Raw genomic sequence first — 18,427 nt, forward strand, 5'->3', positions numbered from 1 at the left:
TCTGTAGCTATAAACAAATTCAAGATTCTATATATTTGACGTGGGCCCTCGTCATTAATCTTCAAATTGTAATTAATCACTAATATACTGCTTCCTCCATCCTTAACAATACTGTGTAGGTCATTAGGTAGTCACTTTCAAATTTCAAGCTCCAAGTTTCTTCTTGTTTGTACTCCATACATTTGTCTGATACGAATTTACTTACACTATCTAATCTTTATTAATTTATTTATGTACTCGGAATTAAACTTCCAAATCCTTATCGAAACTTATTTTTCTTTAAACTTATTTTTACATGACAAGAACAATATGATAGCATAGTAAATATTCCGTATGTAAAGAATATAGCAAATGATGGTTATGAAATTTTAATAAACCACTTTTGAAAAATAAACCATCAAATACTACCTATTTTTAAAATAAAAAGGGTATATTATTACTTTTAGACTCCAAAAATTTCAAAAAAAAATCTTCAAACACAACAAGCCTTGTTAATACCATAACCAAAACAGTATACGCCACGTACCTTCAAACAACGTTGTATCCAATAGCATGAGAACACATAATTCATAATTCCATTATCACTAATTATAATTTGAAAATGACATTAACCTTAATTACCTGTGCAGCAATAGACTACAGAGAAATCAATATGATTATAACAGGTTATAAAGGATATACAGCATAAGTATAGGAATGACTACTATCCCTTTTTGTACGATCATTCAAAACCGAGTAATCGAGTATGATCCCCAATAACAATAATTACTCGATTCATTGGAACAAGTGGCTCAACATCTGAAGCTTCAAACCTTCAATTCAAGTTTATGACTACCCCGTGCACTTGCTTGCTAGCAAGTGTCACTGCCGCCTCTCTTGCTAAGAAATATCAAGTATCCATATCAGATTACTGCACCAGAAGGCTAGATATCATTGATGAGCTCAAAGAGAGATATAAAGAAACCTAAACATGATCAACATCACCAAATGACACATTAGGAAAAAAAAACAGCTATTTTTACCAAAAAGAAACTGTATAAGGTTCAAATAGGTGAAATACTAAAATGTGGGAAGTACACTGAGGGTCCTGTAGTCAGTTGGTCAGTTATTTCGTTCAAATACTCAAAAGAAGCGTAAGTTCAATACTTAAAAGATGCATTGCATGCAGTCAATGCTACTGAGTTTCTTAGAGCAAGCTAAAGGGATATTGAATAATACTCTGTACGACAATTATAATTGATCAGACCACATCTCCTCCCCCCCCCCCCCCCCCCCCCCCCGGGCCCAAAAAAAAATCAGAATAGATGGGGCATAAATTACCAGACAGTTTAGCGTTTATACAAAGGCAAGCCTGTTTGTCTAGCCAAAGATAATCAGCCTGTGGCTAAATGTAGCAACTCTACAAGATCGTCGAGGTGTACATCTAGAAGTTCTTTGCGATAGTGGGTAAGAATCGATAATTTGATACCATGCTAACCATACTTTAAACACTTTACAGTCTTTTTTTTTATTTTACCAATGTCACTGTCTCATTAAGGTTGAATATTTTGAGCTTTACAGACAACAAGGCTGTGTACAATTGGGAAGCTGGAGTATGGGATAATAGAACCAACCCGTAGTCCCATACAAAAGAAATTTTCCGACAAACATACAAGGGTCCTATTTACTCCACTCAAGTAAAGGAACTTTCCCCACCACCAAATGTCCAAATGACAAGTAAAAGAAGGTCAAAATCATGAAAATCCACTTAAATCTTAATCCATCAGGTATACAGATAAAAAATTTAAGACATATGGACAAAATGACAAGATTAACAAGGCAGAATTATGTTTAGGGATAGCAAGGTTACATGCCATATCAGATTTTGGGTTGGCACCGACTGCTACTCGGGCAACACCAATACACTAAAAGCTTATCAGTAAGATTTTACAAGTCAGATCAAACATGTTTACTTGCACTGGAGGCAACTATTATAGTGTTATCAAATCTTTAAACAGTCTTGAGCTGATTATTTCAACTCCAACTACTTGTCACTGAAAGCTTCCAGAAGCCTAAAACTACAATATAATGCTCTATGCAGCATGGTCATGCATGAAATTAACAAAAAGTGTAGGTTGAAAGTCACAGTAAAGAAGAAAGAGACAAGCAACAAAAAGAGACACTATAGAAACACACGCCCCTATGAAAATACATCAACAAGATCAATCAGTTTTTTACTCTTGTAATTGGAGTTTGGTAGCCTGTAGGAAGGTGGTTGCTTAATGACATGCTAACAAGAAAGAATTCAGTTTGGTACTAAAAATACCTCCAATTTGTTTTTAGCTTCCTGATCAAATGCTTTACAAAGGATCTCATAACTCTTTCCCAATCCTACCTGCAAAAAACATAGTAAGGAGGTACTAGCTTTAAGTCTTAACCAGAATTAATTAAAGAGCCAACTCTTGTAATAGATTTTTTTTTTTTTTGAAACCATAATTCTTGTAATAGATTTACAGGAGTTAGGCGAAAAATAAGTAGCCATACCACTGGATCAACTCTTGATGGGGAAATACGTGATATACAATACCTGCAATGATAATTTGTAAGAAAATCAAGACGTGGGATACACATTTTAAGGAACAAAAATCTCACGATAAAAAAATATATATACTCTTTGTTGGCTTGCACCAGCACTCCAGCAGATATCTAGCTCAACATGCTCCTTGTTTCTAAGTTTCAATTTTTTCACCAAGGGGCCGCTAGATGTTACACTTCCATAAAAAAAAGCCTAAAAACTGTTTGACTGACCACAAGAAGCTCCACTTGTCTTGAGGCATTAGCCAGTCAGATAAGCAATTTCCAAAATATTGTGAGAAGCCTGACTTTCCAGCAATTATAACTTCTTACAATTTAAATTTCCCAAAATTAATGAATAACTTTTAGTATAGCTTCCTGTGGTTTTTCATTAATTGTTCATTGAGTAAAGATAAACTGTATATAAGTATAAAACTAACATGTGGCAAAGTGACAAAATTATTCTCAAACCAAGTAAAGATTATGTGTGGTCAGGTGAGAGAATTTTTTGTCTTTATATATTCTATTAGGAATTCGATAACAAATATACTCTTTCTTCCATCAAGATAAATCTGACCCCTTCCCCTGTTACCAAATACATATATCAGATATTATATGAAGTGAGCATCTTTCTTATTGGCAGGTCCGGGAAAAAAATAGGAAAGGCAATTAAATTATATTTTTGCCGATTTTTGCCAAGGAACAGGACCTATAGCCATTTTTTTTTAAATCCACAGTTGCAAACTTGAAATCCTGTTACTAGAGAATTTCCTTTATATAAGCTTAGAAAAATAAATAAACAATTAAACCCGTCTTGCATTACTCCTTTTTACAGTAATTAGCCTCAGCATTTCTAGTAATATAGATATAATATTATGTTGGTGGAGGTCACTATGATACAATCTGTTGTAAAAAAAAATCACAGGTTGACAGGTTATTTGGGGTCATTAAACATTAATCACATTTACATAAACTGTCAAACATACCAAACAATCAGCGTACAAAACTTACCCTAGTTTACTAGTGTAGAAAAACATAGCTGACAAGTTTGCCTTTTGAACTGTAAGCATTAAAGCAGCCATACAATTCTGCACAAGTGAAAAAGATAGATGAAAGGTTATCTTAGCAAACCAATATTACATGATTAATTACCCAATAGATCATACTGGATTCGTTAAATATATAGACAAAACCATCCAACATTCAGCAGAAACCCCAAAACAGTATAGTTCAAGATCTGGAAACCCAGAAAAGTGCATAAATCACTCAAGTACATATGTAAGTAAGCTTCACAAAACCTTAAGTTTATTGAGATATACTTCGTATGTCATTTCAAATTCTTACTTCCTACACCATTGTGCACAGGGCAGCAAATAGACTCGCACTTTTAGCTGCTTGAGCTAGTATATGCATACTTCCTTTGATATTTAAAGTTTAATATTTACGTAGTACTTCATATTCGTTTTTCTCATAATATTATAATTAAATTAACAGTCAGAAATAGAAGATGGAACTTGGAAGTAAATAAACCACCTTATGAGCAATAAGCTCTAGAAGTTGCATCAATAGCTTCCCAAGTCCTTTGCCTTGTATGCGTTGCTCAAGTTGCAACTCATATACATAGAGAACTGGAAGCTCCTCCTCCATTATAAAACGATAGTGCACAAATCCAACAACATCACCCTTGTGCTCATTTGTAGGCATCAATCTCTTCTTAGTATTGCTAAGCACAGTTGGAACTTCATAAACAAAAATGTAACGTGCCTCTGGAGCAACCATTTCTCTACATTTCACCTTTTCTTCTTTGGCCCATTCAGTTCCATAATATTGCTCCATGTTTTGCTGCATAAAAGTTAAAAAAAAAAATCATATTTTGTGCACAATATTCTGTACAGAATAGTAACATTAATAGTGCAGCTTTAGCCTACTTCCTTGTCATTTATTCACATAATGTCTTTAATATGACATGAATAGGTAATACGAAGGCACACTTGAGTGTTAATATAAGGTCATGGCTGAAATCTAGCAGGATTATTTATTTTCCTAACAAGCAAAATGAGGGGATAACATAAGAAAGCAAAAGGAGTCTACACCTTATATCATGTGATTATGTAATGCCGAAATAAATACAAGACACTGCAACACAGTAAGCAGAAAAGAAGTGCCATAGATATATTATGGTGATTACCTTTACCAATTTCTGAGCATACTGCTTCAAGGATCGAGATAACTTGGTCCCACGTGCTCCCTCCAAGCATAAACAGAGACCTTATAGATATAGATATGAAGACACCGATGAGAATCAAAAGTAAAGTTGACAATTTGCTCCATAATAATCTAAAGCTAATCTCAAAATCTACTTCCAAGAAACATCTAATTCTTCAGTATATATAGATTTCACATGAATTGTTCAAAACAGACAATGATCTCATTTTAACAAGACTACGCTCTGGAACCTCTCAAAAATAATTATTCTACCAAACATAGACATCAAAACCATAAATGTGCTGATGTGTTAGGATATACAATTTAAACATTGCAGTTGTAGCAAGTATGATTTTTCCAACTTTGACGTGTGTTATCCGAAAAAAAGATGATGATTTTATTTAACTTCTCTATCTCCCCTTGTTGACTTATTTAAATGGGCCTGGGCCGCACCCATCAAGGAGAAGTAGAGCTATCCACTTTTAAGCATAAGAGGAGCTACCCCAAAAAAATAGGCAATCGTAATTACTCGAGCTTATAAGTCAGTTATTATTATCTCTTCTCTTCTCCAAAGAGGGACAACTCACGATGTGAATTTTTTTTGGTGTTATGACGTGCATTTTTTTCATAAGCTCTAGTCACCCTCAGCTTACGAAGTACATCTTAAGTATCTTTAAACAATGTGCTTAATTAATTGCTCCATTGTGCAGAAATATTTTACTTAATTATGTAAACAGCCCAACACATAAAAAGCTATTTCTTCCAAGCGAAATGAGTGTTACTCTAGCATTCATATCACTAAATTAACAAAATCAGAAACCATAAATAAAGCAGAAAAACAGAGATCATGCAGGCTACCTACAGAAAAACAAAGGGTTATGCAGGACTGTAATACCTAACCAATCCATTCATTCCATGGATGAAAAGTCAGATTTGCATATCCAGGATCCTTTTATGTTAGCAAGATTGATGTCTAATACAAAAATTCATCCACTAATTCATCCAAAAATCCATCTTACTGAATCACCACAAAAATAAATAAATAAACTCCTACAATTAGTCCTCACTCCTCAAACCTTAATCTCTATTGTTTGGAGGATAAGTCATGCCGTAACACAGCACAAGCATAGCTGAAGTTTTTTTTATTGTAAATTCCATATAAAGGACAGATTTTTGGATATAGAATCAGGCATGGAATGGGGTTTTGATTGTTGATTCACAGCAATACTACATAGCAAGCAGTAATGTGATGAACCCTCATTCAATCATTCCCTTCACTAAGAAACACAAATTTCAGCGGCAGAAAGGTAGAAGAAATTGCCTTAATTTATACCAGAGTTAAACAAATCCTGAAGTCCAAACAATGCCTCACTTTCTGTAGTTATTATTAGGTAACAGTTTTCAGGTCATTTGCAATTTGAAAACAGAAAACTCCTGTTCTTGATCTGAAAGTTATATATTTCAGTAAGTTTCTACCCTCACTCACCAAACTACACTCACTACAAAACCTCTGTAATAATAGCTAGTCTAGGGTCTTAAGCCCCATGGAAAACCCTAATACATCCACATTCATAAGAATCACAAATACAGTAATCTTTTTACAACTCCAAAGCTGAAACAATATCCATCTCATTTAAAATCCCTCGAAATTATACCCTTGGAAAATACTAGCATCCAGTGTAACCAACACTCATCCAACTTCATCAATATTCAAACATTATATTATATACTATCTAAAATTTGATACATCCCCTCCTGGATCAAACCAATATTATTCGTGAGCGAATGCATAACTCCAAGCCAAGTAACTACAAGATCAACACATGAAGTTCACTCGATTTGGTATTTAAAATCATCCATACATCCTATTGCTTCTAGCCTTCTAGTATTCACTAACACATTGAGTTATTCAATTAAAATGCATCTCAAAACTATCTAAGCTATCAAAAATATACCAAGTATATTCTAGTCAATTTCCACCTCTTGTATTGTCTTCATGCAATTCAACTACAATGTTCAGCAATCAATAACAATCAGCAAATTAATTCTTTCAGTAATCCTTAAATTTCATCTACATTTTATTACTAAACTTATTCAAACAATTTGATTAAATTATTAGAACAAAATATGGAGAGATGAATGGTCACCTTGTTGATTATAATGGAGGAATTCAGGAAAAGAAGCAAGAGGGTCTTTCAGGAAAGAAGCTGCTTTGATCAACCCATTTACAATTCTCTTCTTCTCTAAAATCTACAAATTTATACAACACCCACCAAAAATCTGTAAGAAAATTATCACAAAAAAAATCCAAATTAAAAAAAAAAAAAAAAAGTAATCTTTGATGAAAATTGCTCACCTCTTTCCTCTTCGTTGTTCTCTCCTTGTTTCTATAGATATCTACATTTTCTCTCTCCATAACAATGCCCAAAGCTTTGAATTTTTCCTACATTTGTATTCCATGTGAAGCAAGTTAATAATAATCGAAATCCATAAACCCTAATTTCATAATTCCTCGCTAATGCGAATGGTGATTGACAGAGAGAAGTAAAATTGGTTCTTCGAAATCAATTGATTAATTTTGAATATCTGATTATTTCTTCATAGAACTCGATAGTCGATATTCACTACTCACTTCCGTATTACTGTAATTTAATTTTTCGGATTTATTTTTCTGATGAAATTGGAGCTGCACGGCAATATTAATAATGTGATTAATGTCAATAATGTACATTATATGAATTATCTTTAAAAAATGATGTACTTCACAAAATTAACAATGCGTGTTGTGTGTCGCCGCCGGCTGGCTACACCATGTGGCTACTTTTAAAAGAAAAAGTAATTTTTATGAGTATACCCTATAATAATACCAAAATAACTTCTATAACAATAAGTAACCCTTATACAGAGTAACACTGATTGATTAACTAACCCCTACAACCCGTATAGGGAAATGGATCTTATACTAATTTTATCTAGTTTAGTGGAATATATGTATGACAACTAAACTAATTAAAAGCAATTTAATTTAAGTTTGTCTTTAGCTTTATCTCTAACTATGAACAAGTATACAAGAAATAGTACTTGCTAATTGGGTTGATAATTTTGTTTGTAATTTGTGTGATTTATAATAAATATTCCATAAAGTTGAGTTTTTTTAGTAGTTACTTTATTAGGAGTTGAGTTGGTCATACTCTCTCTATGGCTCAATTAGACACCCCTAAAAATGAGGCTAAATTTTATGGACCCCTTCCCAACCAACCAAACATGGATTTCTAACAATTGACTCTTTAGAATCATTACCATTAAATTTTACTGAGTAGATATGCAGTTGATTAGTATAATTAGCTCCATCCCAATTAACCTCTAAAGTGTTACTAATAAAAGATTTTGAAAAGGGTTTAGATCATGATGATAAACCTAACAATCAATCATAATTAATTATGACAATGAAATTTGTTTCACTTTTGAAGCTTGACTTGACATTAGTTATGAGCTCAAGAGGTACGAATGATCCATAATTTTGTGTAGAGTAGTCTTTTTTTTTCGGTAGGCTATTTCTTAATTTATGTATCTAAATTTCTTTCCAATTACAGGTATTTTGTAAAGATCCTTATATCCTATGCACGACACAAATTACCAATTTAATGTATTGTGTATATGTTTTAAAAGACTACACGACAACCCCTTAATATGTGATAATTTGTTTGTTAAATATCATCTCCATTTTCAGAAGTTACAAATGCTAACACTGAAAATAGTCCAATGTAATTAATTTTGTTAATTGGGCCCTAAATTCATTTTTGTAAGGATACAAAACTCTGTACAATAACAGATGATTGAATAACCAATGTTAAAAACTAAAAATTGTTACTCGTAGCATACAATTAAAATTTCACAAATTCATATATGTAGGATTAAATTGAAATTGGATTATTATATACATAGGATCTTGTTGATTATTATTTATTTTATTTTGCTACGATTAAAATTTCCCAAATTCATATATGTTGGATTAAATTGAAATTGGATTATTATATACAGAGGATCTTGTTGATTATTATTTATTTCATTATAATATAATTGAGGTAATATATCCACATAAAAACAGAAAGAATATTATCCCCATAGTTGTGTAATCTTGGATTAAATGTATAAGATAATATTGATTGTGATCGTGCACTTTAGGTAATTTTAATTATTGCAATCTTTTTACTGATCACAATCATCACATACATAGTACTATCTTTTCTGATAATACAATTTGCTTTTTTATAATTGTCCCCTAATCCCCTTGATTTTCAATAATGCTAGTAGTTCTTTTTACTTTTATACTCTATGGTATCCACATACTCAAATTTGAGAACTAAAATGACAAAATTATATTAAAAAAAAATTAAATTTTTACATATTGAGCATATAAAGGTTAAAACTATATGGAACACAAACACTAGAATACCTATTATTTTGAGGTAAGTATTAGAATTTTACATACATTTTAAAGTCTCATCTACCATCTGATGAGACATCATTATCAATTTATCAGATTTTACATTAGCAATCCATATAAAATAACCCTATAATATATAAATAAATCATTATAAATAACGACACATTAATTTTTCTCTTTTGAATTTAATTGTCACATACCTATACGAAATACAATATCAATATCATACGAACTCGCCATGATTCTTCTACGCTTTCAATTGTATAAATAAATCCTTTTTAAAAGTACATGTAAATCCATAAATCAAATTAAATAATAATTACTACAAAACTAATAGTAGTAATGTTGTATGTATTAATTTCCCTAACATCTAACCATTTGACATAGACAGACCTCCTACATAATATGAATCAATATTAAAATTAGAGATCATGTCATGTATAAAATTCAACTAGACACACTACACTGATCGGAATTATTAGGGGTGCTTGAACTCCCGGCAGACGACGACAACGACAGCGACGACGACGTTTTAGCACCACCATTGGTTGCATTCCCACTGCCACACTTAGCAACGGTCCTAACACTTTCGATCAATTGCTGAGTTTTATTATCCTGTGACAAAATCTCAGACAAATGCTCCGGGTTTATAACCAACCTTACCTTCCAAACACCGGAACCGTTATCATTCCTTGGGACAACATCCGTGTCTGGTTGATTCTTGTACACTACTCTTGTACCAGTCGTATCGACGGACATTCTGTACGGTGTCGATATGTTATAGTTACTTGTGTCGGTCTCTGTCGCGACAGAGGAGGGGAGGTTAAGAGGGAGGAGGTAGTAAAGTTGACCGGGGCAGAGGTTGTCATTGTGTAACATAGGAGGGTTGGAGGCAGGGTTCGGGTTAAGGAATATTCCGTGGTTTGGAAACTCTGAGGTTATTTGTTCAACTGTAATTGGTGAATACAATTCCATGATTCCGCCTGTTGTTGTAACAACCTTAATCATGGTTTTTTGCTCTGTTGTCTTCGTGGCTTCGGCCTCGAGACGACGTTGTCGACGGTGGTGATAAACTGGTGTTGAGGTGGTGGTGTTGGTGTAGTAATCTTTGATTGCACACGCGCAATTTCCCATTTTTTTTTGGGGTGAGAAAAATGTGTATGAAAGTGTTGTAGGATGAAAATGAAAGGAGAAATGAGAAAGGTTTTGCGTTAAATACTAAAATGAGTAATTAGCTGGCCGACACAAGAATCCTTTGCTTTGGCAAACAAAATTAAGATCGTATATTAGTAATTTATAATTATAGGTCTTGTCAATTAGCCATTGTGGCCCATTGAGTGATGTTTGGTTTTTGGGCCCACTTCTTTTTCTATGTTGGTTAAATGATAATCTCATATTCTCCGATTAGTATTATGTGCACTATGGTGCACCTAGAAATAGGTGCACCTGACCTAATCCACACCCAACACACAAGAAGCCCAAATGAAAGAAGCCCACAAAGTTTTTTTTATATATTTTTATAATAGTTCCTCCTCTCTCCAACTGTCAAATCTATTTAAGTTTTTTCTTTTAAAAAATGTCATATCTATTTTTATTTCATTTTAAAAATTTTCTCTCTCCTCTCATAAATTGAAAATCTTCCTCAATGAATTCCTTTGTATTTTCTCTCTCCTCTCACCATTTTTGTCTCTCTAAAAACTGAAAGCTACCATGACAAAAGACAAAAAACACACGAAAATACCTTCAAAAAGATAAACAATACTTAACTTTTTTTATTTTCCTACATTTATGTTAAATAAATTTGCTAATATAATTCAACAAATTGTAAAGTTGAAACTATATTCTACTATATAATTGTCTTTTTGACTTTTTTAAATTAATTTTTAAAATTTTTTTTGGTTGAAAATCAAAATTATCTGCTCCTACTGAAGAGGATAAAGATCTGTTAGTAATTTATTGTTTAAATTCACAATTTGTTTTTAAATTGTACAATTAGTCAAATGTTCAACATCAGAACACCAAAAAAAGAAGAAATTCGATGATGTATCTAAGAAAAAACCAATTGTTAAAAACTTCTGAACCCCAATTACAAACCATTGATCGAACACCCTACAAAAACCTCTAAACCCCATACAAAACTTCTAAACCCCAACTACAAACCACTGAACACCCTTTAAAAACTTTTGAACCCCTACAAAAACCTCTGAACCCAAACCATAAACTACTGAACACCCTACAAAAGCCTCTCAAGCCCCTCAAAAACTTCTGAACCACAACCACAAACCACTGAACACCCTACATTAACCTCTGAACGCCTTACAAAAACTTTTGAACCTCAACCATAAACCACTGAACACCCTTCAAAAACCTCTGAACCCCTTACAAAAACTTCTGAACCCAATCACAAACCATTGAACACCCTTCAAAAACCTCTGAACCCCCAAAAACTTCTGAACCCCAACCACAAACCACTGAACACCCTACAAAAATCTCTGAACACCAACCACAAACCACTGAACACCCTTCAAAAACTTCTGAACCCTTACAAAACCTTTGAACTCCAATCATAAACCACTTAACACCTTTCAAAAACTTCTGAACCCCCTACAAAAACTTCTAAACCCCAATCACAAACCACTGAACACCCTTCAAAAATCTCTGAACCCCCAAAACTTCTGAACCCCTACAAACCACTGAACAACCTTCAAAAACTTATGAACCCTTACAAAAACCTTTGAACCCCAATCATAAACCACTGAACACCCTACAAAAACCTAAACTTATGAACCCCAAGCACAAACATCTGAATACCCTTCAAAAACTTCTACACTTGAAGACACTGCTCAGAATGTCAAATGTTTAGATTTATAAATTATAAAGTAGAGAATGCCAAATTTTTTTAATAAAATTAAAAATACATAGATCTGAAACAAAAATAAGTTCATAAGTAATGTATTGCATGTTCATAATTATAATAAAGATGTTCGAAATTCCAAAAATACATGTTATGTATTTACAGAAAACGTATCATACGTTCAAATTTTTAACGTAAAATGTTCAAAATACTAAAATATAATCAAATGCAGAACTATTAATAACAAAATGCACAATTATCACTAAAAAAAATCAAAATAATATGAAAGTTACATATTTCAAAACTCAAACCTAGCCATGGTGATTTAGATGATGAAATCTCGTGAAAAATAATCACACCATCGTCTTAACCACCTTCTATTTGACGACGACGCCATTTTTAGCTTCACTACTTCATTGTAAAACTCCATCAACGAAGCTTCAAATCGAAGGTTGAAGAAAACAAAATTTGAATTTAATTTATTGTAATGAAGAAATTCACTCTATGGTGATTAACAATATGAAGGAATTCAATTAAAAGGATGATGAACGAATTCAAGAGAAAGAAAAATAAAATAGAGAGAAAAATAGAGGAGAGAGAAAAGAGAGGAGAGAGAAAAAAAAATCAGAAATTAGGAAAGTAGAGGAAAGAGAATAGAGATTATATTTTAATTGGTGGTTCACCTAGAACTATATGCACCATGGTGCATCTTATAATTTGCCTCATATTCTCAGCTAATGCATATAAAACTAATTAATTTATATTAGAATTGGGTTATGCTCCAAATGGAAGATATCTTGGTCACTAATGCCTTTTTATGGCTTTTAACGAAAGATTTATAGTTAAGTTGAAACGACTTCCTTACATGTTGATCCAAATATAATATAAGGTGTTGAAGTGGTATATGGACCCACTTTACTTGGGCTTATTTGGGATCAAATATTTATCAGGCCCCCTCAATCTATCATTTTGATTATTATAATGGGTAATTAAGTAGTACAATAATTGTGGGATGATCTCATTCATACAATTGAGACATGGACTACTTATTTCTAGGTACATTCGCTTTTGGTGACTAAAATTGCTACTGTACCATTTATTAGCTGCCCAACAAAGGTGATTCACTCATTCCGCATTCGTGCAGATGTATTTTACCGTATAATTTTATGTTAGTGGATGTTTTGCATGACACCTATTACTTCGTACAAGAACACCCCTTTAAAGAGGTCTCATCCTTTGCATTTAGGCTTGTCAAAGGTTTTTAGTGAAGTTAAAATTAAACTTATACAAGAGTTGTTACAAATCATGCAATCGGGTATTCGGGTGTATCGAAAATGATACGAAGTACTCTGCCTTTTCGTATGTTACGAGAGATGGAAATATTTTAGCCCATTCGAATATTAAACAAAGGAATTCAGAAATATCGATCAAATACGAAAATAACTAACAGAAATAAGATTGAGTAATAGAATGTTGAGGTTGACGGCCTGAAGGTACAGGTGAGTCAAATAAGGAGAAGATAACGGTCAAAAGACAGATTATTAACGCATGGGTGGTACCAACTACTACGGTATCAGCAATCAGCATGAACACATTGGTACAAAATTGACTTAACACCTCTAAAGCGCTGAAAAGGCTACTAAAAAGGGCTTTTCCAGACTCCGTACGTATGTTTTATGAGATTATCAGGGTCAGCAATCGCTATCATCTATGAAGTTTCCAACTCGTGCGAAGTGTCAGTGTGGAACTGTCGAATGTGGATCCCATTTTGCCGCGTCCAAAATATAAAGCTCTTGTATATGCAAAGGAAATGTTATATGCTCTCATCCAACATCTCTTATTCTGAAAATGACATACCGCTAGACACATCTCTGACTCTAACTATAGACTTCGAACTCATAGTCAATCAACAACGTATTAAGTATCAAGGAATGTTTCATGCTTCCAATTCGAATAATTAGAATGAGTATTTTGGAAGAAAAAAGCAACTGTAATGACTTCTGTAAAAAAACTTCCTGCTTGACAACTGCACGAAGTTGTGTGCAATTTTCGTAATCTCGGGTAAGAGTGTGATCGTTGTACAGCTTAGCTTTATAAGAGATGAGTAGGCACACAAAGCCAAGTTCCAGTCTCTAAATTCTACAGTTTCACACACAAGATTTGTGACAAAGCAACAGATATCCAACGTTTACTCTAAGAATCAATAAGAAAAGGTATATGTAGAGGAGGGCTAAGGTCAATTATTGATATTATTATAATCAGTACAAAGACTACAACGGAACATGAAAGTGGCCAAAGACTAAATTGTCTGGCAAAGTGTTGGCATCTGAATCTGAACAGATCTATTGAAAGCAAATAATGGTTTGAGAAATCAAAAAGGGATGGGAAGATGGGAGGCCAAGAGAGACCAGCAGAAGTATGCATCAGTCCACACTTGTATCATAAAGCGTGAGAATAAAACTGCAAAAGACAAGATGACCTCTTAGCAGAAAATCAGGGCATTAACAAAAACAGACAACATGGCCTCTTAAGCACCATTATTTTCTTACATGAACCAGCAGTGCATGAACTTATTGACTATAGAACAAGGAACCCTCTATTACCCACAACCAGGGGATCTAACTCATCTAAAATACACTGTCTAATTATTCTCACACATAATCATGAGCGAACAGAAGAAAAAACATATATCCATGCTGTAGCAAAAGAATTCGAATTTTTTACTAGCCTGATCTACTGCTATATAAAGAGTGGTTATGAAGTTCCATCCAACTGAGTTATGTTCTAGGAACTTTAAAAGTTAAAAGCATTGACACATTTGCCAATGCAAGCAAAGGGAGCAAAAATCAGAAGGTTTCTTACAAGTCTTTATATTGAAAATTATGATAATATGCATAGTAAAGAACTTCTAACTTTCACTACTGGCATCTTCAGCTCAGAAAATTTTCTCATTATGAGAATATCAATGTAGTACTCCAAAAAAGGGAAGAATATCTTTATTTGTACAGGAAACATCCTAAACATTTTGTCCCAACTATTACTTTATAAGATACAAAAGCCAACATTCTAATTCATACACCAGATATCGATCCAAGTTGAGAATCAATAGTAATAAAAAGCGGGGGAAGGATTGTGAAGGTAGATTCCCTATTTCAAGTAACTAATTATGAGAAACAAGCAAATCTATAACAGACCCTCTAGAACCTTGTCTTTGATGAAATGGCAGTCTAACCTCAATATGTTTGGTTCGTTCATGAAGGTTTATATGAACCAACTGCAATAGTGTGCACACCGATAATATATATATATCTCCTGAAAAGGGGGAAGGGGAATTCCTCAAGTGAACCCATTTAACAGCACAAGTTTGGGTGTGTTACTATAACTCAACAATACTCGTAGGTATGAACACTTGGCACTTCCTTCCTTCTCTATAATGAGGGCTCTTTTCGTAAACCAGCCAAGTTTAATACTTGGAGTCTTGGAGATGTACCCATGGTTGTCACAACTACCTCATTTCAGGTAACATAGGTTGGGGACGGTACCTTAGGAATCAAAATCACAACCTACAAGATTATAAGGGAATGTTATGTTGCTAACAGGATGTAATACTTTATTGGAATTTTTGCCCAACTCCTACAGAACAAAAGGAATTAGGCTTAAAACTCACAAGCATTGACTAATTCCCAATTATATGACTCAGGGGTGGGATAGATAAGGGAATGATATGTTGCTAACAGGATGTAATACTTTATTGGAAATTTTGCCCAACTCCTACAGAACAAAAGGAATTAGACTTAAAACTCACAAGCATTGACTAATTCCCAATTACGTGACTCAGGGGTGGGATAGATAAGTCATGATATGCACTTTTCTATAAATTTTGCAACCTACACCTAGAAAAAAAAAGAACACAAAGGATTATAAGAGTGGTAGTTTGCAATTTGACTTTGCCATGATTCTTCTTTAATAGAAACAATTCTACATCCAAAGTTGGCTTTGGAAGCAGATGTTTACTCCAAGAAGCGTCAAGGCACCAATTCATGTGACCAGCTAAAATAACTACAGTTAAAGGAATCCCAGACTCTAATAAAGTTTGACAAACCAATAGTGTTTGAGTTACTATTGTATCATGGTGTTTCCCAGACTCAAGCAAATACTATTGTATCATGGTGTTTCCATGGCATTTCAAGAGTACCCAAACTCCAACAACAAGCTGGAGAACTCAGTAAGAATTCAGTTAATATACTTGGTAGTCGGTACTGAATTACCTAACAGAAAAGTTTGAGCTGGCAGTAATCGAATACTTTGTACATTTCATGTTCAGAAGACATCAGGATACCCATTTTAAATACATCAAGAAAACCAATGGAGGCTTGTTTAAAGTGAAACTCCTGAATCTGAATTTATATGCAATTATTATCTACAAGTCCAAGAAACATAGCTCCAACAATCCACACTAACTTGTCCCAGCCTTCATCCTCCAAAATCCAAATGACAAAAAATAATCCCAAATTCCCATTGTTGGAGGGTTTGATGCTAACATTTAAAAATAATGAATGTGTCCATTCTTTTAGGTGTACAAACTACAGCACAGTCCTTAATGTACATAGGTGCATGAAGATTTGGCTTCAAAAATGCTGGATTTCATATTGCACAGAATATTAACACTGTCTTAGCTCCAATATACAGTCAGTATAAATCAACCTAAACATTCAAGACATTATCAAGCGAACCTTTTTAAAACAACCCTAATACCATGCAACTGGACCATATCTTTCCTTGAACGAGTACAACCAGATAGACCATCTCAACTGCTCCCTTAGTCCATATAATAATCATCAAAGAACAATCTTTCATTCACATACAAGGGATCATCAGTATCAGTCTATCAGGACTAGGAGTCTAGGACACGAGATGAAATGAGCGTCTAACATACATTTTGCCAGCATCCATGCTTGCTCTCAACACACTTCCAATAAGCCTCACACAGTAGTCCAACCATAAATAGGACGCAAAACAACATGCTACTACAACTTATTCAGTTATTTGTATTTGCTAGCCAAATTCTTTTCCATAAGCTAATCCTAAGTTCATTTCCTCAGTTACAAGTCTTACAAGAGTTACAACTACAAGCACTTTCAAATAATATGGCAACAATTGGCGAAATAAGAAATCCAACAACGAGCATATAAAGTTCGAAATGCGCATTCACACATTGAAAAAAAACATCCAACAAAGAATCATAAAACTTTAATTGCTTATTTATGCAATGCAACATGTAACAATCTTCAACTCAATTTATGATGACAATAAAAAAAATCACCATTTTCATATCATCATACTGTATAAAATAAACAATAACGATAATAATTCTACAATGATTAAAACTTACAAAATCAAAATCATTCCAAAACGACAGTAGCACCAAGCGCCTTCAATTTCTCAATAATAGCTTCACCTTCTTCCTTAGTAACCCCTTTCTTCACAAATGCAGGTGTTTTCTCAACCAAATCTTTTGCTTCCTTCAACCCCAATTCTGTAAAACTTCTCACCTCTTTAATCACCTTTAACTTCGCCCCTGCATCAAACTTCTCCAATTTCACATCGAACATCGTCTTCTCCTTGGTCTCAGCCTCTGCACTGGGCTGGGCTGACCCAGATGAGCTTGGCCCAGCTGAAAGTCCAGCTAACCCAGCATTCTTAAGGCCCATCTTCATCCCAAACAGAATAGAGTAATCGTGAAGTTCAACGGGATTGAGGGAAAGCAGCTCATTTGCGATTCGATCTAATTTCTGGGGTTTGGATTCAGTTGATGTAGAAAGAGAGTGGGTTGAGAGAGAAATTGATGGAATGAAGCGTTTGACTAGGTATTTTGATGGGATTCTGGTGATTACTGAACGCATTTTTCTTCTTTTGAGCTTTGAAAATGGAGGATGGAGAAATTGATTTCTGGGTTTGGTTTGATTTGATTTGATTTGATTTGGTTAGGGTTTATTACAGTGGAAAAACGAAAACTGTTGGGAGATTGAAGAAGACGAAAAAGAGTGGGTTTTTAAAATGGACAATAAAGCCCACCTAATAAAAGGCCAATCTTTGGGTTTGTAAATAGCCTACGGTCCATGATTTTTTATTGCTAGAATTAACAAAAAAATCTTTGATCCTTTTGACATTTGTACACTATTTTTACACAATACTTCCTCTATTTTTTTAATTGTTGCAACAAACACTTTATCACGTTATTTAAGAAAAGTGGATCGCATATAATATAATACACTTAAAATGAGATTAAGAGGTTGTTACTCTTGTTAGGAGTATAATCAAGTGGCCCATGAGATTTAAATAAAGGTAATTATACAATTTTCACCATA

General features: G+C 33.7%; 2 protein-coding genes and 1 pseudogene across 2 annotated transcripts; all 3 read right to left on the reverse strand.

Annotated features, from left to right (window-relative positions):
• Window positions 1-523: 523 nt before the first annotated feature.
• On the reverse strand, window positions 524-7,446 carry LOC145585828 (uncharacterized). The gene is made up of 8 exons (XM_081642542.1): window positions 7,115-7,446; window positions 6,906-7,008; window positions 4,742-4,821; window positions 4,087-4,395; window positions 3,565-3,641; window positions 2,524-2,566; window positions 2,306-2,374; window positions 524-879 (listed from the first exon to the last, which is right to left on the reverse strand). The coding sequence occupies exons 1-8, from the start codon at window positions 7,172-7,174 to the stop codon at window positions 862-864; spliced, it is 759 nt and encodes a 252-aa protein (XP_081498668.1). The 5' UTR covers window positions 7,175-7,446; the 3' UTR covers window positions 524-861.
• Window positions 7,447-9,500: 2,054 nt separating this feature from the next.
• Window positions 9,501-10,361, reverse strand: LOC145585829 (uncharacterized). The gene has a single exon (XM_081642544.1). It carries the CDS (start codon window positions 10,337-10,339, stop codon window positions 9,653-9,655), a length of 687 nt encoding a protein of 228 aa, XP_081498670.1. The 5' UTR covers window positions 10,340-10,361; the 3' UTR covers window positions 9,501-9,652.
• Window positions 10,362-17,297: 6,936 nt separating this feature from the next.
• LOC145585830 (uncharacterized) lies at window positions 17,298-18,054 on the reverse strand (annotated as a pseudogene).
• Window positions 18,055-18,427: the final 373 nt, after the last annotated feature.

The sequence above is a fragment of the Chenopodium album genome, chromosome 16 (assembly GCF_948465745.1).
Source record: "Chenopodium album chromosome 16, dcCheAlbu1.1, whole genome shotgun sequence".
NCBI lineage: Eukaryota > Viridiplantae > Streptophyta > Magnoliopsida > Caryophyllales > Amaranthaceae > Chenopodium > Chenopodium album.

Excerpts from the sequence above, each read along its gene's own strand:
- LOC145585828 (XM_081642542.1), bottom strand. The coding sequence starts at position 7,174 with ATGGAGAGAGAAAATGTAGATATCTATAGAAACAAGGAGAGAACAACG. Across the intron at positions 7,009-7,114 it reads GAACAACGAAGAGGAAAGAG|ATTTTAGAGAAGAAGAGAAT; the intron begins GTGAGCAATTTT and ends ATAAATTTGTAG. Across the intron at positions 2,375-2,523 it reads CATCAAGAGTTGATCCAGTG|GTAGGATTGGGAAAGAGTTA; the intron begins GTATGGCTACTT and ends TGTTTTTTGCAG.
- LOC145585829 (XM_081642544.1), bottom strand. The coding sequence starts at position 10,339 with ATGGGAAATTGCGCGTGTGCAATCAAAGATTACTACACCAACACCACC.